The 24,421-nt window shown below is 52.0% G+C and overlaps 9 protein-coding genes across 9 annotated transcripts; 2 read left to right on the forward strand and 7 right to left on the reverse strand.

Annotated features, from left to right (window-relative positions):
- Window positions 1-2,078: 2,078 nt before the first annotated feature.
- A1O1_05599 (uncharacterized protein) lies at window positions 2,079-3,578 on the reverse strand (the record flags this gene model as incomplete). Its single annotated transcript, XM_007726484.1, has 1 exon — window positions 2,079-3,578. One exon carries the CDS (start codon window positions 3,576-3,578, stop codon window positions 2,079-2,081), a length of 1,500 nt encoding a protein of 499 aa, XP_007724674.1.
- Window positions 3,579-4,608: 1,030 nt separating this feature from the next.
- Window positions 4,609-5,029, reverse strand: A1O1_05600 (F-type H+-transporting ATPase subunit delta; the record flags this gene model as incomplete). Its single annotated transcript, XM_007726485.1, has 3 exons — window positions 4,609-4,641; window positions 4,664-4,875; window positions 4,933-5,029. The coding sequence occupies 3 exons, from the start codon at window positions 5,027-5,029 to the stop codon at window positions 4,609-4,611; spliced, it is 342 nt and encodes a 113-aa protein (XP_007724675.1).
- An 812-nt stretch (window positions 5,030-5,841) lies between these two features.
- On the reverse strand, window positions 5,842-7,380 carry A1O1_05601 (uncharacterized protein; the record flags this gene model as incomplete). The annotated part of the gene is made up of 2 exons (XM_007726486.1): window positions 5,842-6,489; window positions 6,784-7,380. 2 exons carry the CDS (start codon window positions 7,378-7,380, stop codon window positions 5,842-5,844), a joined length of 1,245 nt encoding a protein of 414 aa, XP_007724676.1.
- Window positions 7,381-9,950: 2,570 nt separating this feature from the next.
- Window positions 9,951-11,900, reverse strand: A1O1_05602 (uncharacterized protein; the record flags this gene model as incomplete). Its single annotated transcript, XM_007726487.1, has 1 exon — window positions 9,951-11,900. The coding sequence occupies one exon, from the start codon at window positions 11,898-11,900 to the stop codon at window positions 9,951-9,953; it is 1,950 nt and encodes a 649-aa protein (XP_007724677.1).
- A 1,146-nt stretch (window positions 11,901-13,046) lies between these two features.
- Window positions 13,047-14,150, forward strand: A1O1_05603 (uncharacterized protein; the record flags this gene model as incomplete). The annotated part of the gene is made up of 1 exon (XM_007726488.1): window positions 13,047-14,150. One exon carries the CDS (start codon window positions 13,047-13,049, stop codon window positions 14,148-14,150), a length of 1,104 nt encoding a protein of 367 aa, XP_007724678.1.
- Window positions 14,151-15,502: 1,352 nt separating this feature from the next.
- On the forward strand, window positions 15,503-16,867 carry A1O1_05604 (uncharacterized protein; the record flags this gene model as incomplete). The annotated part of the gene is made up of 2 exons (XM_007726489.1): window positions 15,503-15,515; window positions 15,579-16,867. 2 exons carry the CDS (start codon window positions 15,503-15,505, stop codon window positions 16,865-16,867), a joined length of 1,302 nt encoding a protein of 433 aa, XP_007724679.1.
- Window positions 16,868-17,851: 984 nt separating this feature from the next.
- On the reverse strand, window positions 17,852-19,816 carry A1O1_05605 (NADPH oxidase; the record flags this gene model as incomplete). Its single annotated transcript, XM_007726490.1, has 2 exons — window positions 17,852-18,127; window positions 18,269-19,816. 2 exons carry the CDS (start codon window positions 19,814-19,816, stop codon window positions 17,852-17,854), a joined length of 1,824 nt encoding a protein of 607 aa, XP_007724680.1.
- A 1,605-nt stretch (window positions 19,817-21,421) lies between these two features.
- Window positions 21,422-22,192, reverse strand: A1O1_05606 (ubiquitin-conjugating enzyme E2-16 kDa; the record flags this gene model as incomplete). The annotated part of the gene is made up of 5 exons (XM_007726491.1): window positions 21,422-21,561; window positions 21,617-21,800; window positions 21,862-21,891; window positions 21,993-22,038; window positions 22,149-22,192. The coding sequence occupies 5 exons, from the start codon at window positions 22,190-22,192 to the stop codon at window positions 21,422-21,424; spliced, it is 444 nt and encodes a 147-aa protein (XP_007724681.1).
- Window positions 22,193-22,960: 768 nt separating this feature from the next.
- Window positions 22,961-24,241, reverse strand: A1O1_05607 (glutaryl-CoA dehydrogenase; the record flags this gene model as incomplete). Its single annotated transcript, XM_007726492.1, has 1 exon — window positions 22,961-24,241. One exon carries the CDS (start codon window positions 24,239-24,241, stop codon window positions 22,961-22,963), a length of 1,281 nt encoding a protein of 426 aa, XP_007724682.1.
- Window positions 24,242-24,421: the final 180 nt, after the last annotated feature.

Consider the following 24,421-nt stretch of genomic DNA (forward strand, 5'->3'; position numbering starts at 1 on the left):
TGCGCCCTGTTGCTCCTGTCCGTTGTCCTGCGGATTGTTTACTTGTGCAGTCTCGCAATTGCTGCACTGCTGTCTCGCTCGCCAGTTCAATCTGACTTCCCTGCGGAATTTGTTTGACTGCCGCAAACTGCATTGGGACAATATCTGTGGATGTGGACGGTCAACAAACTCTCACAGATTGCACACATATTCATGCGTGGAGCAGATCCATCTCGAGAACTTCCTCGCCGCCTGCGCCGGAGTGCCCTGGTCGTGCCTTCCTTCCCTGGGCAATTCTGCCCTTGACGCCACAGCAGCATCAATCACACTGCAATGGACGACCAAAACGACAGACACTCCTCGTTACACTTTCCAGTGGCTTTCGAATCAACAGGAGAAATACATGAACCACCGACCTGGCGAACATCAAGACCGAGACTGTCGAGACCGACATCAGACCCGACGGGTACTACCAGTAGTATTCTGATGCTCCTTCCACCCTTGCCAGAGGACATGTCTCTCCCAGCGGGCACGACAGCAGTCTCGACATGGACAATGCCAGACGAGCCCTCTCCCTCTCCAGCAGAGTCGCCGTCGCCGACGGCATCCACTCGAGCCACACCGACCGACTCTGTCGACACGCTCCAGACGCCACGATCACGAACCGAACCAGAACAACCGGCCTCTACTTCCTCCGACTCCACGTCCTCTTCCTCTTCCTCTTCCTTCGCATCTGCATCTGTGCAGAAATCAACTGCCACTAGTCTCCTGTCTGCGGGATCTCTTCCTCCAAACCTGTCCGCCAATTCATCGACTCCAATCTCGGCGCCAACAATCAGTTCCTTGTCATCGTCCGCGACCGCAGCGCCTTCAGCCTCGCCTGGTCTCAGCCAGCCCCCGTCTTCAACGTCCACACTCGGCGCAGCCGCTCTGTACATCGTGCTCGGGATATTTCTGTTCTTCGGGCTCCTGTGTGTGGTGGTCACTAGTCCGGGGCTCATTGAGCGGATTCGAAGAAAAGTCAAGAAGAGGAAGGCCGCCACTGCTTCATGACCGCTCTTGAAGCAAGTTGTCAAACTCTCTTATCTGTAGAATTTCTTGGAATTTTGAGTCGGTGCGGAATAGATTAGGATTGGGATGAATGCGAGTCTGATGTCAAGGAAGAGATAACGGTCATGTCTCGTGATGGATGGTGTTGCTCGAAAGTGTCGTCCTCCAAAGGTTCCTGGGATTGATCAAGCGGTCGAGTCAACCATTTGTACATCAGTACAGAAAGGTATCTGTGCTATTAGACCATGGGAGGACATATTGTCAGTGTTGAACACTAGGTACCTTAGTGTTAATCCTGATTGATTACTTGTGGGATTGTGTTGCTGTTCAACGAACTTGTCCGTTGACAGGTTCCCTCATCAAGATCCTGTCCCTGAGCATGCGCGGGCCGTGGCCGGGTCCCCTTTCTCAAGACATCTGCTATGCTGCGGAATGCGGGCTTTTCGGTTTACTGTGCACGAGGTTCTTGTATTTCTGGTGGTCCACAAGATCATATTGATCCTTGGTTCTTCGATCTCACTCACCTCATGTGGCGCAGCGGCCTATCCAGCCTCGCCAGCTGCTACTAGGAACGGTGGGTTTCTGATTCGGCCATTTATTGGAAGACACGCGTATCAAGACCACACAGCCTTGCCCCTTTTTTTCTCGGTCGACATGAACGTGTGCAGCACAGCCTTGCCCACACCCTCCCTCCTACTAGTAGTCGTACTTCACTGGACAGACTGTCTGCCGGAGGTCGGGGTATCTCTCTTGTCTAATCGTGTTCTGCAGGGCATAACACCCAGCAGTGTCACATCTACCATTGATACTCCTCGTGAAGGCTAGGATGACACTTCGGGAACAGTGCAAAAATAAAGGGATACATAACTGTACACCCAAACAATCTGTACATGCTGATATTGTATCCTCCATCCTCCCGGTCTCAAGGCCCTCACATACCGCTGTTGTACCCAATACAACCATCTGTCCTGCTTGTCTATTTCATGACCGATTGTCCTCAAGACGACCAATGCCCTCAATGTCGAAGACTCGCCATTGCTACCGTTATTTCACCCATCACTTTCGACGGCTTCGACATTGGCTCGGATGATGACAATCTTCTCCCCCTTACTCCTAGCCTCCCTCTCCGGGCTATCTCGTACTTCCACTTCCACCTTGACCCCTGCTCTTCCACTTCTTGACCTACTCCGACTCGATCCCTGACTAAGATTGAATCGCTGTTCGACTCCACGATGTTCACCCACAGAAAGTCGATGAGTCGACTTGCGCGATCTTCCCCTGACCGGCGTGCTAGGGTCAGCTTTCCGAGGACTGGAGCTCGACTCGTTCAACGTCTCCAACCTGTCAGGAGGTGACAGCACCTGTTTTTCCGTCATAGCACGCTGAAGCGGAGTTCTTGGCTCTGCAAAAGTGTCCTTTGTCTTTGTCACGGGGCCCAGTCCTTCTGTTTCCTCTTGAATTGGGAGTTGAAGAGGCGGCACGTTGGCAGGCTTCAAGTCTTCAAGATCCACCTTGTCTTCGCTCAATTCACTCTCTTTGACAAGCGGAGGAGGCCGGCTTTGACGACGACTGAGACGCTCCATTTCCGAATGCCTTCTGTGCTTCTCAGCATTGTCCTTTTGATTCGCAGCCTGGAGTAAGTCTTGAACTATGCTTTTCACGGTACTCGGCTTGACGCCTGTGTGTTGCTCGTCCTTTACTGCATCTTCAACCGGAGCAGGCTCTGAATCCTGAAGCCGCACCGTGGGAGCCTTGTTGAAGATACTCCACTTGAACGGCCAAGTCATGGACGGCTTCCGGTTGTGTTCAGCATTCTCTGTTAATTTGTCATCCTCGGATACTGTATGTTCCGAAGGTGGTGGCTCCGTTGTCATCACTGACGAGCTGCCGCTTGATGTCTGTTGGGTACTGACCATTGTTGGCAGAGTCAACGGAATCAGGGGCGTGGCTGGTCTCTCTTCAATGGTGTCTCCAAATTTGATCCTTGCCACCTTTTTCGTGTCTTTGCGACTGAGACTCTCACCTTGGGCGTCGTCCCTCTCTGGTGGAAAATGCTGACATTCCTGCTGGTGTTGAGATGGTTTGACAACCAGACTCTCGAACATGGCTGCTCTCTGCTTCACTGGGCTGAGCTTTTGATCTGGGTGGATGGAAGGATGTTGACGGAACTCGAGAAGATTGCGAGAAGATTGACTTTCATGTGAAAGCTTCGGGCGTACTTCGGTCGACAAGACGTTCGCGTCTTGCTTGTCACCCGGCGCATTCTCGTGGGTTGTTGGTTTGGATATCAGCTGTGGCAGCGGCAGCGGCAGCTCGGCGTAGTTAACTCTCGCAGAATCTTCACTGCTGCGTGGCACTGCGCTTTCTGTGCTTCGTCTAGACTTGTGACTGCGGGAATGTGACTGGTTGCGAAGCATTTGGCTCATTTCAGACCTTTTGGGTGGATAGGGTCCAGACGTAGCTTCATCACTTAGTTCTGCGGAGACGATCCCTGGCATCATTGACTGATCGTCGATGGCATTGTCCAACATGTGTCCCAATTCCGCCATCGTATCCGCTCGTGCCTGGGATGTTTCGAGCTCAACGATATTGTCAACAACGGTTCGAAGCCTTGATCTTGCCGCTGCTATCTCCCGGGCAGGATTAGCAACACTCTCCATTGAGCGATATCTTCGATGAAGTGAAGGAAGGTCATTGTTGTCGGTTGTCCCACGAGGCAAGGTCTGCTCAGTCGCAGGTCGTTCCAAACTCGTCACAGGTCTGAGTGGGAGTGGGCCGGGGTCTTCTTTTCGGTGGTCATTCTCTACTATAGCAGGAGATTTTCCGAAGACAGTGGATGCCACTGGAGGACGTCCATCGCCACGAAGACCTTCATTCCCATCTCTTACCGCCCTGCCTGCTGGAGACGCAAAGGTCGCATCCTTTCTTCGACCAAACCCCGATAGAATACCAAAATCGTTCGCTTGTGTAACACCCCGAATCCTAGAGTTGGGCTTGTGGGCGGCTTGAAGAACTTGAATGTCCTGGAAAGCCCGGATACGGTCGGCGACTGTGCCTCGCTGCGGACTGCCATCACATTAGTATTTGATTCGCACAGAGGTAGGCGGGCTTCAGCAGACCCTTGCGAGCTACTCATGCTCGAAGACGGTAAGCAACTTATTCAATATCGCTCATAAGAAGGGAGCCGGTGGGAACCAAAGCATCGGCGGGTGCAAACTGAAAAGAAGCGCAAGCCTGCACAATGAGAACTAATCGGTGGTAAACTGCTCTTTCCTTCCGGTCTGGTTGACATGCGTCTCAGCATAAGGCAAGGGCGAAGAGTCAATCAAAGTGTATTGGGCTGCTGCTTATTGTAAGGATATTTCAGTACTCAAAACCTAGCCTCGTGTTCGCGATCAAAGGTCTGCGGAGGGCACATCAAGCACTTTGCGCCGGAAGCTGTACACAGGGTTGATTTCAAGGACAAGAGGGAAGAAAGATCAACAGTTACAAGGGTGGACCAAGGAAAGATTGTTACTATCCCCGTTCGATCTTCTCCGCTGTCTTAGTTTATATGTACAGAAGCAGTAACCCTTGCGCTTATTTCATTGCTGCCTGCAATGATTCAAGAACCTGGGAAGCAAAAAGTTAGCACCTGTTCGGCCGCCGCATGAGGGTTCTTCATTACCTCAAGCTCGATCTTCGCCTCGGCGATATCCTGCTCACTTCCGTTGCCGCTGGCAATCTTTTGGGCTTCGGCGATTTGTGATCTGACAGCCTCTTCGCTGAAGTCTTCCAGCGGGAAACCTTCCACGGCGTTTATGGTCAAGTGCGAGTTGGGCTGGACAATGGCAAACCCTCCAGAAACTGTAGACCGAGTGAGTATTCATGTTCTCCATCTCTTCTGCATCCGGCTCAACGTACGGAAAAATTGTTTGTTTCCACCGCTCTCTTCAATGATTTCGATCAAGCCAGGCTTCAATTGCTCAATGGACGGGACGTGCTGGGCCAGAATACCCATTTCTCCGGATTCAGCGGGTAGGTTCACTTGTACGCTGGATAGGATGGTCAGCTCTCGTATTCGGCGGGTTTGACGCTGCATCGGCGCTTGCGGAAGTATGGACATACACATCTTGCGATTTGTAGATTGCCTATATATCGCGAACAGGTTAGCAAGGGCAATCAGGTGCAGTGCAATGGCTTTTGCCGTTCTCACACAGCCAGGGCTATGTCTCGGGGTTGACATACCTGGTGAGGCAGAGCAAGCGAAAGCTTTATTTTGTCCGAGACAGCGTCAGCGTAGCCTCTGCGTTGAATTGGCTTCAGGGCGGCAGCGGATCTGAGGCGCAGGGCCGCACGGGGGAGTCGTAGGGCGCTCATGTTGACTACGAGCGGACAATCTATTGCAAACAGCCTGAAGGTGTCGTAGCAAGCTGCGATTGAGCTTCTACTTGCTGCGCTCCGAGTTGAGGTCGGGACGCCAAGTATAACTGCCACATTCGGCTTAGTGCGATGGTAGAGCTTGTTGAGCCTAGAAAGGCAAGTAAGCCGACAGACGGCCATCATTATGTCAGCATCTGTCTCGTCTTCGTCGTCTTCCACAATTCCATGCTCATGTGTTTGGCTCCATCTCCTCAGCCTGGAGAGTAACAGATCCGAGCAAGAGGCCATGTATGCATTTACAGTTTTGATGTCTACAGGTGATGTGAATCACGAGGAATTTGCCAGCAGTCCAGATCCGAGACTTGCGCACAAATCTCGTTCGACATATAGGCCCAATAGATCGTGCTGTTCGTATCCCGCACAGCAGCGGAAGTTGGTCAATAGCCGGTGTCATAAGTACAGCTCCTGCATCCCAGCCGGTAGCTTGAACGGTTCAAAGCCTTCATCCACTCTTTTGTTGAGAGGATTCTCGTCCATCTTGGCGGAGCCGGTGGCAATCTTCTCCCAACGATCAATCAATCCAACATCCCAGTCTTGGAACTTTCGCGCAGACTGGGGCAGGATTGTTGTGCTTTCCTGTAAGCTCTTTCTGAAGTCCGCGAGGTCTTCCTCGGTCACAACGAGCTCCTCGTATGTGTTGCTGTTGGCGTCCAGGAATTTCAAAGGATCCGAAAGAGTCTTGTAGAAGACTTTCATGGCCCGGTGCGCTGTAGGCCCTCGCCTGCTGCTTGAGTAATAGATGTCTGGATTGAAGATCCAGATCATAAGACCCTCTGTCTCCCGGTCGGGATCAGTATGATTGTCGGCATGCACCACTACCCTGCGAGTCACAGAGCTTTCGATTAACGACAGCAGTTGAGCACAAACAAAGGTCGCCGCTGGGTATTCCTCGGGGCTTTGGTTTGAGCCGGACACGACCTGTAATCTGGACTTGAATAATCGGTAGCTCGTCTCGCTTTCTTGACGAGAGCCAAGCGTGGTCCCGCAATCCGAGCATTTCAGGGTGAAGGTGCCTTTCCTCGAGGGATACTTGACATTCTGATGCAATCTTGGTTAGCTGAAATGTACCTCACGCTTATCCCTCTGCGTCATGCAACTCAAATACACAAAGGTGAAAGAAGGAGGCATTCCATTGGTAAAACGTCGGCAGGCCAACCATCACTAGGAGAAGGAGGTTGGCACTTGCCACCGTAAACACGAAACACAGTCAATATGCGGCGAATGTATCAGAAACTGGATCAATTGGAACTCGGCAAGGAGCGTGATCAGCCTCTTTCTTTACGCCGGGAGTACGCTTAGATATGAGGCCCTCGGGAAAACTTGGAAACTTACTTGCAGCTTGGAACAGTTCGCTTCATGCAGCAGAAAAGAGACAGCATCGACCAGCCCAACTCTGGGAGTGGCGGTAAATTTGCTGGTAGGTGAGAAGCCTTTGGATTCGGCGGCATGTTGATGAGCAGAATCATTATCATGTGGCTTATGGCAGAACCAAAAGTCCATGAGTTCCGCCCAATGTTCGCTGGGCAAGTCCTTCCAGGTACTGACTTGTCCAGGACGTAGGACAACACCATGACAGCTTTTGCACCGGATCGAGGTACCCTCGTTCAGATCACCTGCAGTCCAGGGGACCTCGATACCGCCTGGTTCGTCCGAGACAGCTTTGAGTTGAGCGGCATCGTCTATCTGTAGCCGAGCCGAGATCTCTGTTTTCTTGTCTATGGGAAAGGTGACATGTGCAGTACCAGAGATCTGGGTTGGAAGATAGATGCTAGAAGATTCTCCATCGTGCACTGCAGTGATGATCTTCTTATCCGAAGACAACAGGATCTTGGTATGCTCATTCTTCTCGGTCTCTAGAGAGGCATATAAAGTGAGCTGGCGAATATGAGTAAGTGCCTCAGCGTAAAGGTAGATTTTGGGCGTGGGCATGTTGCCGTGAGCAGCGTAATGGCTGCACTTCAGGCCTTTCCTGCAACCTCCTCCCCTTTGTGTGATAATGAAGGATTTGTATGGGATCACATGTGAAGCCGAGAAAATAATAATGGTTCAAGGAGGATCCGAACGTTAACCTGCAGTCAACAGTCGACAGGTTCTCTGAAGCCTTATCAAACTCTTCAGCCCCTACGCTTTCGGGGCGCCAAACGCAAGCCTCCGCTGCTTATTCAGAGGCAAAGTTGAGGCGCGTCAGCACGGCGTTTTGCGTTACTGGCTTCTATCCTCTGCAAGATTGACGACAGCTGTGGCAAGGCATGGGCCACGTCAGGAATTCCACCGGTGCTATGAGGCTCGTCTGATGTGTTTGGGCGGACGCGAGAACTGCTCCATTCAAAGACTGTTGGCGTGCAGTGACGTCCTCGACGTTGAGAAAAAGCTGGCGTCAGCCTGGCGGCATACTCTACCGTAGCATTTCATACGGTGGAGCTCGAAGCCAGTATAACGCTCTTTCCACCGCATACTACGTAGTATACCAGGAACTGGAGCCACCGTCGAACTTGTTCGAGAGTTCCGAAGTGCCACATTCTCAGCAAGAATATAATTCCACTACCACAGTATCCAGGAGCAGAGGTGTTTGGAATTGTGGTATATTTCTCCAACCCCATCAATTGTTCGAATACATGATGCTAGGAAGGTGACAGACTTCGACTGACTACGCTTCGGACAGTATTGATACGCGACATCACCGCCGTCAGCCTGTTCTCGGCCGACCCAAGGTAAGCCCCGAAGGGGATATCCCACCGGTTGGCTCCGTCCTTGTCCCGTATCATCCCGGATGCTCTTTTGTACTGGAGAGATTGGGGCCTTCTAATCTCTGCAAAACTGGACCTCTGCCAGCTCAATCAGCTTTTCTTTCACAATGGGCGAGAAGCCACGGCATACTCATCACATGCAACCGGTGGAAATGGAGCTCAACAAGCCTTGCCGCACTTATGGCATCTGGTGCCGGGTATAACCCATGTTTCAACCCCGTTGGCCTTGCATTGAGGGCATCTCACGCCGCTCATCTGGAGACCACCTGTCAGGAGAGTACTGGAATGTCTTGGTTGGCATAATTCTTACCGGCCGAGCACGAACATTCGGTATGGGAGTCTGCCGCTCTTTGATGCCGTCTTGCATTGTAAGGGAACGACGAGGGTTCATTGGAGACTTTGGATGTGCCATATGTTGAAGTGCTAGAACAGACAGACCGCAGATCTGCTAGTAGGGAACTGTTCCGATATATCAAGACGGCAATGATCGGAAGGGTTTATAATTGCAATTGTTGGGAAGTGTAGAGTCCGTTGCGCATGAGTCGATTCGGGGTACTGACTCTTCTTTATACCCAGGCAACTACCGTCACGTTGCCGTCGAAAATTGCCCAATTTGGACAAGGTAAGTAAGGTCTCTCCTTTGCAATGGTGGCTCAAATGCAGCTCGGCGGCCCAGCTCCAGTGTCGGAGAGACATTCCATCCCAGGTTGAGATGTTGAGACGTTTGCTCGCAACGCCGCAGACGATGAGTCTGTAAGACAACCTCTTGGACACAGTATCAGCCCAGTCAACGTCGTACCCTCCGATCATTGTACGACATTGCGATATGCCGCTGTCGGGTCGGTTTAGACTTGATCACGGATGCAGCCGTTTTCGTGCGGGATGCTCAAGGGAGGTCCGTACAGACAACAGCAATATTGACATAACTCGCGTACCAATCCCTTATGCAGATGCGAGACACCCAACGCGGCCAGTGGACGCCGCTTGGTAACGAAGCGCGGCATTGTTGTTGAAATCTTCGGTGCACGGAACAAACATCTGATGCTCCACTGCTTCGGTAGGGCTCACAGTCTTTCCCCAAGAGCCCGGCTCAACTAAACCAGATTTTTCAACACATGGACAAACAAAGCACCCGGCGATGGCATGCCTGTGGAATCCAACAAGTGGATAAGTCGGTAACCTGGCTGAAGGCGGTCGAGACGAATGCAAGTCCAAGCCAACATGTTGTCTTTGCCAATTGATCGGTCGTCCATGACTTTCAATCTAATAATACAAAAGGTCAGTGTGAGCATCCGCTGGTTGGTCAAGTTAACACTTGACAGGTCAAATATCACACCAGGCACGGGCAGGGGTGCAACATATGCATGCGCAAGGAACAAGGGTTGTGTAACGCGATCGTACATGAACAGGCCAAGCAAGTAACTGCTGGCTGCAGACTCGATCGGTGCAACATTCCCAAGCATTGCTGGCCTGGTGTAGCTGACAGTCCCTTTCGGTGCAGAAAGCCAATATTGTACGCTTGCCTGCAGCCTCCTGAAAATCCGTGACATTGCACAACCTCCCGTACATTGCAGCCTTCCCGCAGCAGAGATGGCATATGGTATCGCAGAGAAGCAGAAATGCCACTTGCGAGGTTCAATGTTGGTCAACACTTCGCTAACCGAAAGCTGCAAGCAACCACAACGGGACAACAAGGCGTGCAAGCTTTGGATCATTTAAGGTAAAAGTTGCGGTGAGGACTCGCGCACAAGATCAGGCAAGCTTCGGATGGCCTGAGGAGCGGGGGATATCGAATCCAACAATCAGAAGGCTGGGGTAGATGGAGAGCTTCTTGTTCTCGCAACAAAAGGGAATCGTCGCTGGCCAGGTGACCAGGAAAATCACGTACCTCACAAAGCTCAACTCCTCGACAACTTCTGAGACGTTCAACCACCTCATTCGTTCGTGGCCGAAAACAGGACAGTCACTTCTCGATGTTGCTGACCGCCGCTTATAGTATTTGTCGTCGACTTCTTCACCGCTACCTGTATCGGTGTTGACTTGAGTTGGGTTCGTCCCACTCACGTTCTTGCCCTGCCCAGGAGGGCCATGTGTGTCCACGTGCAGCTGGATTTTGATGTACGGTTTCATCCTGGTGAGATAGGACGCGTCTTTGTCAGGCGGTAAAGGTAGCCTCTGCGCTGCGAGGAGGCGGATCTCGAGGTTGAGACATTGCCTTTTGGGTGCAACGGCAGAGGTATCGCTTCCCAACGGGGGCTCCTCATTACAACGGTATCCCTCGGGCTTCAATATCCATCCGTTCGTACCGGTGAACATGCCCTCGTTCAGCATCATGCCTTTGTCGAGCTTCTGCCAGTTCAAGGCCACCATCTGCGCCCCCTGTCGCCAATGGAAGGTTGGATCGACGTTCGAGCTGGTTATTCGTGATCCTTTAGGGAAGACTCTCATCAAATACTTCTTGTTGTGGCCAAACAAGGCCGGGCCGTGCAGGGGGTCTGAATGCATGGAGTGCACCTTGCTTTCAGACAAGCTGAAGACATGGGTAGGGATGGACGCTTCCGGTTGCGCGAAGTGCTTGAAACTATATGCCCGAGTGTAGACACCTAGTTCAGAAAGGGCTTTGAGGACCTTAGAGGCCTTCTCTCTCTTGTCTATTGAACTGGCTGTTCCGTCTTCTGTGCTCCTGCTGGTAGGGTTGGATACAACCTGGTCAACGGGGTTGTTAGATTCGCCAGTGTCCGGGTCTGTCGTCCACTTGACTTTGATCAGAATTTTCCGCTTCAACGATTCTGGCGATGGGAGGACCGAGATGTCTTTCTCTGTGCTGATGTCTACTAGTAATCCCGACCAGATGTCCCGCATAATATCCACCATCATCTCCTGCTGAGTAAGGCAGGCATGAACTTCGAGCGAGACGATTATAGGAAGGTCAGTAGACAGAAATGCCGAGTCCTTGATAGACTGACACACGGAGCGGAATGAGACTGGCTGTGTCAGAGTGTAGCCGTGGAGAACTTGTGGCTCGCTCCTCCAGGAGACAGAGGGTGGTTGTGGGGGATGCAGGTAACCCGGGCTCTGAATTGACTTTTCGGATTGCCCAGATGCAGCATCAGTCCTGTTCTGACCATTGGCATTCAAGTTGTGGAAAGGACCCAGATCTCGAGGCTGGCTGTTGTTCAACAGAGATCCAGACGGGGAGCGAGATCGCATCCTTGCTGCACGAGCCTTCACTCTGTTCCATCGTGATGGTTTGGAGTCTGATCTTGGCCGTCCATGTCTGCCGCCTTGCTCTTCTTCAGCATCCGAGCTGCTCGTCTCCGAATCGCTGTCACCGTCCCACACGTCTATTTCTAGACACCTGCACCCCCGTTTCAGGACGTTCTTGTACGCATCGACACTTGCGTCGCCGTATAGCTGGTGGCCGGAAAGATATGTATTGTGACTCGAGCTGATATAATAGGAGGAGAGCGGGAAGCTTAAGTCATTCGACTTGAGGTCAGCCATGGCGCTTGACTTGTCCGATGCCATATAAGACAAGAACGACGCCTCATCAGTAAAGTGTTGGCCATCTTGAGACGGCGAATGCCTGTAAGCGAACATGATCTTTGCCAGCACCGACTCCGAGAACGGTGTTGGAGAGACAACATCGGAAATGCTGGACGACTGGCTGCCGCCAGCGGCACGAATAGGAAGTGTGGTCATGGTCGCACGTCAAGCAGCCTGAAATAGTCGGCCGCTGGGAACCCGCTGAATGAAGTCAATTGCTTGGTACCTTTGTGAAGGTCTTGTCCACGGAAAGCAGAAAGTCGAGTTTGGAGATCAAAGGAATGGAAGAACGCGAGCGATAGAACAGGCTCACTTGTGGCATTTCGTTCAAATTGTTCACTCTGCTATCACCCTTGGATCAGGGTGAACGTCAGAGGAAGTAGCAACGACGTGTACTCGGTAGGCAACGCCTGCTCGACACTGCGTCTGTCACTGTGTAGTAGTATCAAGGAGCATTAAGTATAGGTACCTACATGTAGGAGGTAGGTAAGGTAGGCACCATTGTGAGTGACCAGCTTCCAACAATCAAAAGCGCAGCTGCGCCGTTGGGTGGCCTCGTCCACTGCAAGCTGGGGCTGAACAAGCAACATTCCTGCCCGATCCTCGAACCTCAAACTCTCTGGTTCGCGCCACGACGCTGCATAGTATGGCGTATGCCAAGGGTACTTATCGCGACCGACTACTACTACTAGTAGTAGCACTAGTACTAGGCACGACACGAACTCCCTCTATAATAACACGCGCTGCAGCATAACTAGCCTCGCTAGGTATGGTGATGAGCTGGTACCTACTGAGGTAGGTAGCCTGAGGCACCAAACCTCAAATTCAGGCAATAGTGGCCACCTACCTAGCCTCAATCCGCCCTTGAGAGACATACTGGGTAGTATGCAAATAGGTAGGTAAGCAGTGCGAAGATCGAACGATTGGGAACGATATCAGACCTTGCCAACCAATTACTTTATACCTACCATAGGTATCTTTGGCCCCTGCGCCCTGCGCCTCAGCCCGTCTCAGCGTTGGTTTCATCGACCACTGGCAGTGAATGATCGCGATACTGGTAGACTTCAAATGTTAGTGTGGCTGTGGTGGAAGCCTGGCATCACTTCCGAGGGCCAGCTTCAACGAGTCTGCCTGGATACTAGTAGGTTCCAGCTAACTACCTAGGTATCTATGTAGTATATAGCAGCTTGTCACCCTTGCGCCGTCCTCCTTGTCTCTGCCAGCCATGAGACCTCGTTCCCTGTGAGCGTTTAGTACCAGATTCTTCCGAAACGCGCAATCTCGTTTTTGAGTGAGTATAAGATGTCGAACCAGGGATACTGGAACAATCAGCCCCCTCACAGCCAGTATGGCTACGGAGACAATAACCAGCAGAGTTACCAGCAGTGGCAGACTCCCGTCAGTCAACCTTGTGCCCAGCAACGTCAGGATGATCAGTATCGACCATACGACTACAACTATCAACCGCCCCCGAATTATCAGCAGCCTTATGGTGCGCCGCCGGACTCACAAGGCCCCTATTCTCAATATCCTCACAGTCCAGCGCCATACTCGTCTCCTGCTCCCGCATATTCCTATCAGCAAGGTGAATACTCGTCGACTAGCCAAAACTATGGCTACTACGAGGCAACTCAACGCTCTCACTCAACCCTTCCTGTCCAGACCCAGCCTCAGTACGAAACGTTCACTCCACCGGCAGAGCCTCCAGCACCCCAGACAGCACCTTATCCCCCCCAGCCAGCAACCATGCCTGACCCAAACAATCCAAATTCCCAGGATCGCGGGTTGATGGGAGCCGTGGCGGGAGGAGGGTTGGGAGCGTATGGCGGCCACAAGGTGCACCGCGGGTTTCTTGGAGCTGTCGCCGGTGCCATCGCTGGCTCTATGGCCGAAGACGCCTACAAAAAGCACAAGAAGGAGAAGAAGAAGAAAGCCAAGCGACCGGCTGGGCTGCGCCGAAACTCCTCGTCCTCCTCTTCGTCTTCTTCGTCTTCGTCTTCTTCACCCAGCAGCTCCTCGGACGACGAGAAGAAGACAAAGAAGAAGAGACAAGATGGACAGATGCGAGGCAACTTGGATGCACAGATGCGAGGAAACTTTTCATCTTCGTCGCATAGCATCACACTGGATAGGGACTACGACCTGATCGCATCCTGCGCCAACGCCCACGGCGACCACAAGCTCTCATCATTGTCGCTCAACAACTGCCTGGCGAACATGCATGGTCGCTTCGTCTGGGCCAAGGGTGGAAACTTCGGTGCTAGTGCGCGCAACGTGAGACTCGTGGAAAACGGAAAAGTGCTGGAGGCCGAGTTGGGCACGGGCGATGGTCGATGGAACAGAGATCGCATTCGACTAGACGAACGAGTAAGGAACGACGACGGCGAGCTGGTCTTTTTGAGTTAAGGCACTCTTCATCACGCATGGTCGCCACGAATTAGGACATTGGGGTCAATCATCGTTTCGTTCGATAGTATCATGATTGTTACCCCAGACCCAGGTATTCAAGACGACCGGGTCGAGGACGCGGAAAGACCTCGACCACCTGTTCTTCCTCTTTGGTAATGCTAGGCGGTCGGTCCTTGCACGGCGCGGCGCGTTTGAGAGGCTCGTGCGTATCGATACCTTAGCGACAAAGCTGGGATCACAAGGATAGGTTCATCTAGGTTATTCTTCTGGTCGCAGGAGCAATATCGACGCCGGGCGAACACAATGATACCATTATTGGGTGATTCTGATGAGATCGTAACCTGCCTAACTATATGAAAGAAAGGCTTTGGAGGCGAGATGAGAAATGCATTTGTTGCAGAATCACACGGCGACCTTGCCGAGGGATTGTTTCCAATTAAAGATTCATCAGCCATAGGCTAAAGTCGACCGAATTGGACATGGTTTCTAGGCACCGTCTAGGCACCATCGGTCCATTTTGGTAGTAGAGTTATAGGCATCCCCATAATAATTACGGCCCCTTCTACGCTGCCCGTGCGCAAGCAATCCGTGCGGCCAGTCTCAGCTGCACATCAACGAAATTCGGATTTCGCAAGCAGAACGGTTGACAAAGAGCATTTCGAGTAGTAGACAGGACAGCGGACAAAGATCACCTTTGCGCCGTAACCTTGCATCAGATGTAGGTACAAAGAGCTGCAGCGGCTGACCCGACAATTGCAGATGCAACCATGCAGTGCCTCCACCCGAGCGAAGGATGGATCTTTGTAGGCTTGATGACTCTCTGCAAGTGATACGCCGTCTCACCAGCACCCGAGAAAACGGGCCCTGGGTGGCTTCCAGCCCCCTCCAGGCTCGCCGTTTAACTGGCTGATGTGCCTGATTCACCCTCCTTCCTGTGCCCTGGATAATTTCTCTCCCTCAGCTTCCCTCCACCATCCGCAAGCTGACCAACTAGACTACCCTTACCTGGTACCTTAATCACCGGATTTGTCTCTGCCTCCCTCTCACCACTTGTTACCCTTTTTCTTACCCTTCTTACTGTTCTTCTGGACTCTCTCTCGTCATGCTACGGCACCGATGTGCCTGTGTCGCCGCAGTCTTCCGTTCGTAAATTGCTATAATGGAACGACTCCCTTGCAGCTGAGCATTTGTTAATGCCATCACTCTTTAAACCGCCTCCTTCCAGTCGATCGTTACCAGTCACCTTCCATATAACGCTTACCTCTTCGCACGCTCTTCCTCCTCCCTATACCCTCTCGCATCTGCTCCAAGAGCTTCTACGAACTACGTTCTCGAAATTGCTGGGAGAAATGGCTCATCAAGGTATGACATCCGCTCGCTCTCCATCTTAGTATGACAGACGAGGGGCTGACCAGATACGTGTAGATGCCTTCTCTACGATTTGTGGCGTACCCACGAAATACGTCTCCTTATTCACCCTTGTCCTACAAAATTCCACCTTGGTTCTTGTCATGCGATATTCTCGAATCCTGCCAGGTCCCAGATACCTGAGTTCGACCGCTGTCGTCCTGTCCGAACTCATCAAATGTATAATATGCCTGTCCATTCACATCCGCGACCAACAGACCCAGTCCCGATACTCGCGGTTACCCACGCTTTCAGACGATAATGTTCCAACCTCAACTTCATCCGGGTACAGTCTACATCAACTCTGGAACGATTTGTTCAGTCTGAAGTCAGGCTTTCTTAAACTCCTTGTCCCTGCCGTCCTCTATACTTTACAGAACAACCTTCAATTCGTGGCAGCCACCAACCTAGACGCGGCCACATTCCAAGTCACATACCAGTGCAAGATCTTGACTACTGCACTGTTCGCCGTGGTAATGCTCGGGCAGAGCCTGTCATCGAGAAAGTGGCTCGCTCTGGTCATTCTCACCGCTGGCGTTGCCTGTGTTCAGATTCCTTCGTCGACCACACCATTGCACGTCCACCAGGGCAACTATCTGATTGGTATTTCCGCCGTCACAATCGCCTGTATATGCTCAGGCTTTGCCGGGGTCTACTTTGAAAAGGTGCTCAAGGGCGGTCAACATGGTTCGATTTGGGTCCGCAATATCCAGTTGAGTGTTGGATGCCTGGGTATTGCCCTCTTCGGCGCCCTAGTGTGGGATGGTAAGGCGATCCGTGAAGGGGGTTTCTTCCAAGGATACAATGCCGTTGTGGTTGCCACGGTTTGTATTCAAGCTGCCGGGGGTCTTATTGTCGCCATGGTCATCAAATACGCCGACAACATTCTCAAGGGTTTCGCCACTTCCGTCTCCATCATCCTGTCAACGGTTGCTTCGGTCTTCCTGTTCAACTTCGTCCCAACCGTCTACTTCTTGTTGGGTTCGGTCCTAGTATTCGTGGCAACTTACATGTACAGTATGCCGGGCTCACCCAGCGTTGACGCCAGCATTCCTTTCGATCCATCCGAGAAAGGACCCATACTTGTGGTCGAGAACTACGACGGCGAAGACGGTCTTGATCTGAAGGCCGGTCCAAGCTCTTTCAGTGATGAGAGCGATCTGGAGTCAGGCGACGAAGGGAGCCACATTGGTTCCAGTATTTATGCCCCTGACGACGGCACCCACAGTCGCAATTTCTCACCTTGTCTGCTGTCGACTTCGACAATGGAAAAAAAGGGTCTTTCCGAACTTGATCACGCTCCTTGAGCGCATCATCTGTTCTCGATCCTGTACTTTTAGCCCAGTTGTTATGCATTTCAATCCTGGACGAGTCATATGAGGCCGGAATGTTCTCTCTGTTCCTTTCGACTTTCACAGCGACGGAGTTTGAGTGACATTAAAAGTTCGATACCGAAGGTCTATTGCCTACGGGTGCCTTGAAGATGACGAGGCCGAACGCCATATGTGATGGAATCACTTGCAATATCCGTTATGCGGAAGATATGATACCCAGAGTAGCATTATTTTTTTGAAGCCATCTCTTCGCATTACTTCCAACTAGAGCCGCCCGAAAGAAGGGCTAGAATCATGCAACGGAAAAGCAACCTTTTCGACACCAAAGTTTCATTCTGCTTCTGTTCTGTCAATTGTACACTATCTAAGGTGAAAGCAAATTGGCGGCTTGTACGGTTTGAACTTTGGTGGTTGGCACGGGGCGGCGTCTGGGTCAAGAGTCAATTCTCTCCGCAAGCCCCAGTACGTACTTTTATTATCACTACCAGATCACGAGGCTGAGCCACGTTGCAGACACTGTCTCCATGCTATGGTGTACGTCTATTTTGTTCTCATGTTTTGTTTTCCTTCTCAAGAGGTCTCGATTGCTTCAGGAGTGAGGAAGAGACTTGCCTCCAAACCCCGAATGGGTTAGGAAATTTGCCCCTAGAAGTGTACATACGACATGCATACAGACCTATAAGATAACTATAGGTTCAGGGTATCCGAGTAAGTACCCAGTATTCCACCTCTTCGCCGTCGCTATCCCAAGCTCAAGTCCAAGCTGTGAGGCCTAAGTCCGTGGCGCAATGCAAAAAAAAAAGAAAAGATGTTTCTAGTTTTGAATTCGTTGAGCTCCGAAAGTCGGAAATCCCAATATGGCGGCACCTTGCAAGGCAAGCCCATCGCAATGCAAGACCAAGATGGTGTGTCTATAGCATGGGAAACCCAGTGATAGTAAAAGAACCCCAGGGGGGACTAGAAGTTCTCTTTACCCCAGACGAACCGAAATCCCTTGTCGCCTTCGCTGTACATGTTGCATTTGACATGTAACTGCGACCCGAGCCCCTTGGGTCCGCAGAAGAAGACGCCCGCCTCGCCGGGCGAATGGAGTTTGCGGATGGAGCGGAAGACCATGTCCCAGTTCGGTCGGCCGAAGTTGGTGGGTGTGCGTAGGCCGGTGATGGCGTCTGTGTCGGTCGAGTTGAGCATGATGTTGTTGGCGTCAGCAGCGGAAATTTTGGCCGTGAGATACTGTGTGGCGATGATATGTTAGTCGACGATCACGACGGATGGGGATTCCGGAGCAGAGCAATTTGAGGCAAGAGGTGAACAGGTGCAAGAGGGAAAAGGAGTGCAAAGATGTGAGCAGCAAAGACAAGAGAAACAACTTACGGTGTGGATCTCAATGGAATGCTGCTTGTCTTGGGCTTCGATCGCGGTCAGGAGACTCTTGAACCATTCCAGGGAGCCAAAGTCGCGACAAATCCAGAAGAAATAGACCTTACGCAGACGTGTCTTGCCGCCGTTGCCGGTGCTCATGCGGTACCAGATGGATTTGAGGATGCTGGCAAAGGGCGTGACTCCTATGCCTGCCCCGACCAACACAGCTGTCTCGAATTTGAACACGTCTTCTGACGCGGAGCCGAAGGGTCCGTCCACATATACTCGAGGTAACAGTTTTGTGAGACCTCCTGGAGCCATGGACACAACTTCAGAGCGTTGTTTCTTGGTGTTCCCGCCGCCGGCGCTATTGGCTTTGCTGTCGTCGCATCCGAGAGCTTTGCCCAATGCCTTGGTGAAGTTGCCTACCATTCGGACATGGACCGATATGTAGTCTTCCTCGGGCGCAGACGTCAACGTGAAGGGATGGTACTGCCAGATGGAGACTTCAGGGCAGCAGAGGAAGATGTATTGGCCAGCGCGCGTTTTGGTCTTTTCCTTGTGTATCTGGATCTCGACCACATTGCTGGGATGTTGGATCACTTTCGTGACAAACGTCTTATGACGGCCGCGGATTTCTCGAAGGACCCGTTCCATCAAATAGGCAAAGCCACCGTACATCCAGTACTCCCAGAAGACACCGGTGCCGAAGCAGAAGGGCGCTGTGTCGGACTTGATCATGCAGAAGGCGCCATGGACAGACCAAAAGACAAAGAAAATGATGAACAAGTGGTGGATGGACCAGAAGCGTTCGTAGTTGGCTCGTCGGGGTTTCTCCATCGAGGTGAAAAGCATCGCCATCAAGGCGAACAGCATCACGTAGCCGGACCAGCCGGGCCCCGTGGCGAAGTTGATTTTCAGAAAGCCAACGAAGCCCAGCTTCTGTTTGGCAGCCAATTGCCCAAAGTTGTTCCAATGCGCAATGGTGTGGACCCAGGTGAAGAAAACGATCGAGTAGGCCACCAATTTGTGGAAGGTGAGGTTCTTGTCGAAAGGGACGATGCTGTTCAAAGGGGTTTGGCGCAATAACGATATCAATGTCCGACAGACGGGAAACAGGATCAATGCGACGTCGAAGTGCAACACCAGCGCTGCCGAACGAGCTATCGGATATGTCAAGCCAAAGGTACTCCGCGCCGTCGTCAGGTTGTCTTTCAACTGGTAGTTCATGAACCCAAAGGCGAAGATCAGTCCGTGAACCAGCACGAACATCCCCACCACCATTCTTCGCGACCCTTCATTGACCATCCATCTCTCCAACTTTTCTTTCAGTGTGAGGTCTCGGGGCGCATCTCCACTGACTTCCCCCGACAGCAACATTCTCGACAGAGGGGTCGACCGGGTTCGTTCCGACATTGAGGACGTAGTCGACGACGTGTTTGATCTGGCCAACGGCTTCTCCAGGTAATACATTGGTGCATTATCGTGCGTAGTAGTATTTGACCGTCCCAGCGGTATGTCATGGAAGTAAGGTGGTGGTGGTGGCGCCGACCGGTTCATGGCGGGCGATATGTAGATGTAAATGGACAGCGCGTTCGGACCAACTCTAACGCTGGTCTCGCCCGGTCCACTGCCCAGCGGTGGTGCCGTGTCAAGACTGAGGACTTGAGACACTGCCGCAGGCGTGGGCTACTCGAAACGCACACTTGACACAGTATCAGTATGGAGCAGGTGACGACGTTCTGGAAGGTATCAGTGCACCACTTACCTCCAGGACCCCTACTGCGTATGGACAAGGGGTTCGTGCTTCGCACCAGGCAAGGCTGTTTCGCGTGTCGTTAGATAGCAGCGAGGAAATTAGTATAGTCGGCGGTTCAACTGCAGGCTCTTTGCAACGGAAAAGATCAACACAAACAAAAAGCAGATCAGGGCGGGGGGAGCGACAAATAACTACGCCTTGGAGCCATCGAGATGTGAAAAAGTTCCCGCCTCCTGCAGCGCTTGTGCCCGAGGCATCAGCGGCGTCCGCACTGACAGTAGGGCTTCCTCACAGCTCGATGCAAGGTGAAAGGGGTAGGAAGGTCTTGTGCCAAGGGAGGACACTGGCCGTGGTAGTGGAGCGGGAGTCGGACTGGAACAAGATCCATGGCAGGCCAAATCCACATGGCTGGGGGCGGAGGAACCGGGTGCCAGTGACAGTGCGTTGCAAATCCGAGTCCAGACGCTCTGTTGAGTAAGGGAGCCCGAATCGAGTTCAGCACCAGATGGAGACTGTGTAGAGAAACCTCTTCAGCAAGATGATTTGCACGCGATGCGAGGAGCGAGGCAAGGTGGTGAAACACGCCAGGGGGTTGACAATGTTCGAAACCGCCCAGAAAAGAACCTTGAATCCTTGCCTGCGTCTTTTGCTCTCGTCTCTTCCCTGTCTTCCTTGCTGCCGCTGTGCCTCCTTGTTTCAACTTGTTGCCAGCGCCGTAGACTCGACTCGTTCTACAAAGTATAACGAGTGCAACGACCCATCAGACCACTCAGACGATCCAGTGACAGCATGTCAATTCTTGCAGTTCTCACGTAATTGAGTGCGCACATCGCAGCCCGAAACCTCTGCCAACCGGATTAGCTTCAAGTCAGATCAGAAAACCCCATTGGGTCCCAGAGGCGAACGAATGGCCTGGTGTACGTACAACATACATCGTCTACAGAGTACTTTGCCTGGCCTGGGACGTTGGGCGAAGCGGCTACGATTTCCAATCCCACACTCGAGGCCGAATTTGCTTGCGGATAAGGCTCATTAATACCAGCCGAAGGCGATGCAAAGAATGCACTACCACTAGGAAGAAAGCGAGCAGAAAAGAGGCTGGACTGCAAATAGCACCGTTGTTATCCTTAAAGCATGCCCATAGCTGTAATGCATCATAATAATTCATCCCAAATCATGCCGTTGGACATGACCACAGCCTCAGGTCTACGCCCATTTCTCCAGTTGCTGTCATTGCATCCAGTGGAAGGTATGCTGGTGGTAATCTCGCCATCTGTGCTGCGCTCCCTGATGCCCCCGTCTTTCACGCCACTGTGCGGACCGATCTCGCAGCTGTTGCATTGTCATTGTGAAAACCTGTGTGGCCTTGCCCAACACCGACCGGCTGCCTAGGCCATCCATGGCAACTAGATTGCAAACTTCCTCGTCCATTCCCTAGCCGTCGCTTCATACCGGGCGCGATCGGTTTTGTACACATGAGCGATCTCTGGAACAAGCGGATCATCGGGATTTGGGTCTGTGAGCATGGAGCAGATGGAGAGAAGGACTGTCTACAGGTTAGCGTATCATCTTTGAGGTGACGGGCTGCGGCCAGTCCTTACCTTTGGATATCGTCAGAGCGGGACTCCACTGGTCTCGGAGAATGTCCAGACAAATGCTCCCGTTCGAGTTGATGTTGGGATGGTAAATTCGGGTGGTGAAGTTGACCTTGGGTGGCTTGAAGGGGTAGTCGGTCGGGAAGTGGATCGATAGGAAGAAGACACCGCCTTGGAAAGGGCTATCACCCTGTCGAAGGAATTAGTACACATTCGAACAAGGCAACGGGGCTCAAGGTTTGGTAACATACAGGACCCATGATTGTCGCTTGCCAGTGGAACTGTAGATGGATTGTTAGCTAGCGATTCAAGGCGCTCGCAGCCGCAGTTTTGAAGCAATTGGTCGACTGCCCAAGGGTGCTGCTAAGAGAAGCGGACGTACCAGGTCGTCGCCTATGGGACCAGCTGAGCATGATGAGGGAGGGTCACTACAATCGTCACCTGTCAGTATGTGTTTTCGATATCCGAACCATCCTTATCGGCCGTGGCTTGGAGCGCCCTTGGTCTGATGGAGGTCCTCCGAGGCGAAGGTACTTACCGGCCAAGATCTGTGAGTTCCTTGTTGATACGCTTCAACGCCATGTCTGGAGAATCTGAAGAGTGCGAGTGTACAGGAGGTTTGAAAAGGCGAAAGGTGGTTGACAACCGGGTTAACGCGGGGCTGCTATCTGAGTCAACCTTGGGTACAATGTCGGAAGGAGATGCTGATGACACGAACCTGAGAAGTATAGGCAGTAAAGTTATGTAGGAGAGGAGGGATTGAAGTAGATCGGAGTAATCGGTAAGGTTGAGTGTCAATTGTTTGTCACGCTGTTGTTCAGTTGTGTTGAAGTGGAAGTAGTGGTGGTGGTGTAGGTATGAAAGAAGATCACCTCTCGTTGTCCAGCCGAAAGCGCAGGCGATTCAGTCGGAGCCCAAGCTTGGCATGATAGAAGCACCTGGCAATAATAATCGTCCACTCAGCCACTGCACAGCAGCACTTTTGCCTTCGTCAATTATTATTACCATGGTATTATTAAGGGACTAATTCGTATTACATACCAGATCGGGCGGTCGCTGCGCCCTCCATTTTTCCGGGCAGCTACAACTTTGCCACACGTGACATGTCATTACTTCGTTATGACCAAGCACACAGTGTTTGGTATCAATATATTGTCCCCCAACATACAACTGAGGTGGTCAGGTTTTCCGCCATTGCGGCATATTTATAAAGCTATGTCACCATTATACCAACCTCCTTGCGGGACTGCTGGTCATTTATACCCCGTTCAGGCTGGTAATCATCCCAGGAACTTTTCGTCGAGCCCACAACATGTACAGAGATAGGGCCTGGCCTGGGCACCTGGAGACTCACGCAAATGCCTGGAGGCCGGTGATGGCTCTACCTAGGATCAAGGCGTGGATGTCGCTTTGACCTTCATAGGTTTGCGTGACAAACAGATTAGCGACATGTCTCCCAATATGATATTCGTCGCTGACTGCGTTTCCACCGAAAATCTCCTGTAAGTGACGGGCGTTCACTAAGGCTCGATCGCAATTTTGTCTCTTAATCATGGAAATCATCTCGGGCGTCACCTTGCCTTCGTCCTTCAGCCTGCCGACTTGATAGGCAGCGGCCAATCCGAAAGCAGCATCTGTCGATGCGTCTGCCAACTTCTTTTGTACGAGCTGATATTTGGCGATGGGATTGTTCTTGAACTGCTTTCTTTCCAAGGCATATTCGCGCGCTCGGCTTAAGCAATCTTCGAGGGCGCCCATTGTGCCCCAAGCTATTCCATATCGAGCCGAGTTGAGGCAAGAGAAAGGACCCTTGAGTCCTTCGATGTCTGGAAACATATTCTCCTTTGGTACAGGACACTCGTCCAATTGGATCATTCCGGTGATTGAGGCTCGCAGTCCATTCTTGTCTCCCAATTTAGGTGTCTCCAGCGTGCCTGGGGGGCATTTTTCTCTCTCAATCACAAATCCTCTAATCTTGCCTGTTTCTTGGAGCTTGGCCCACACCACCAGGACGTCGGCGATAGGTGAATTCGTGATCCATGTCTTCGCACCGGAAATTGAATAGTATCCCTCCTTGGATGGGTGAGGCTTCGCAGTGGTTTCCATCGAGCCGGGGTCAGACCCGTGATTCGGTTCGGTCAGGCCAAAGCAGCCCACTAATGAGCCGTTTCCCAGTTTCTCCAGATATTTATCCTTTTGCTCTTGAGTTCCGAAATCATATATAGGCCCCATAACGAGGGAGCTTTGAACCGACATTCCTGAGCGATAACCAGAGTCCACTCTCTCAACTTCTCTCGTGATAAGGCCTGACGCTACATTGCTCACACCCGCGCAACCGTAGCCCTGAATTGTGGCACCGAGTAAACCTAGCTCTCCCATCTCTTGCAGAATCTTCTTATCATACTCCTCTTTCCGATATGCTTCTAGAACTCGAGGCAAGAGGCGCTCCTGGCAATAAGACCGAGCAGTCTCCTCGATGGCCTGCTCTTCCTCCGTCAGGAAGTTGGACAAATTCAGTGGATCGTCCCACTTGAAGGCGACTGCAGAACTGGCATGCCTGCGGAGCGGGGAGTGAGCGGCTGGAATCAAGCGCGCCTGCGCAGCTCGACGAAGGATAGATCGGCTCAACATTGTCGAAGAAACCCCCCAGGAAGAAGTGGAAGATATGAAGGTAAGCTATGCACAGTAGGAAAGTCGATAAATTTGGTAGACGGCGGAAACGGGAATACGGGGTTAACCGCCAGATGGAAGAGGTAGAAGACGGAGCCGAGGCAGTTTTCCTATGCGGTGGAAGCTCGTCGCTGGGAGCTT

This window comes from Capronia coronata (assembly GCF_000585585.1).
Source record: "Capronia coronata CBS 617.96 chromosome Unknown acBCG-supercont1.4, whole genome shotgun sequence".
NCBI classification, from domain to species: domain Eukaryota; kingdom Fungi; phylum Ascomycota; class Eurotiomycetes; order Chaetothyriales; family Herpotrichiellaceae; genus Capronia; species Capronia coronata.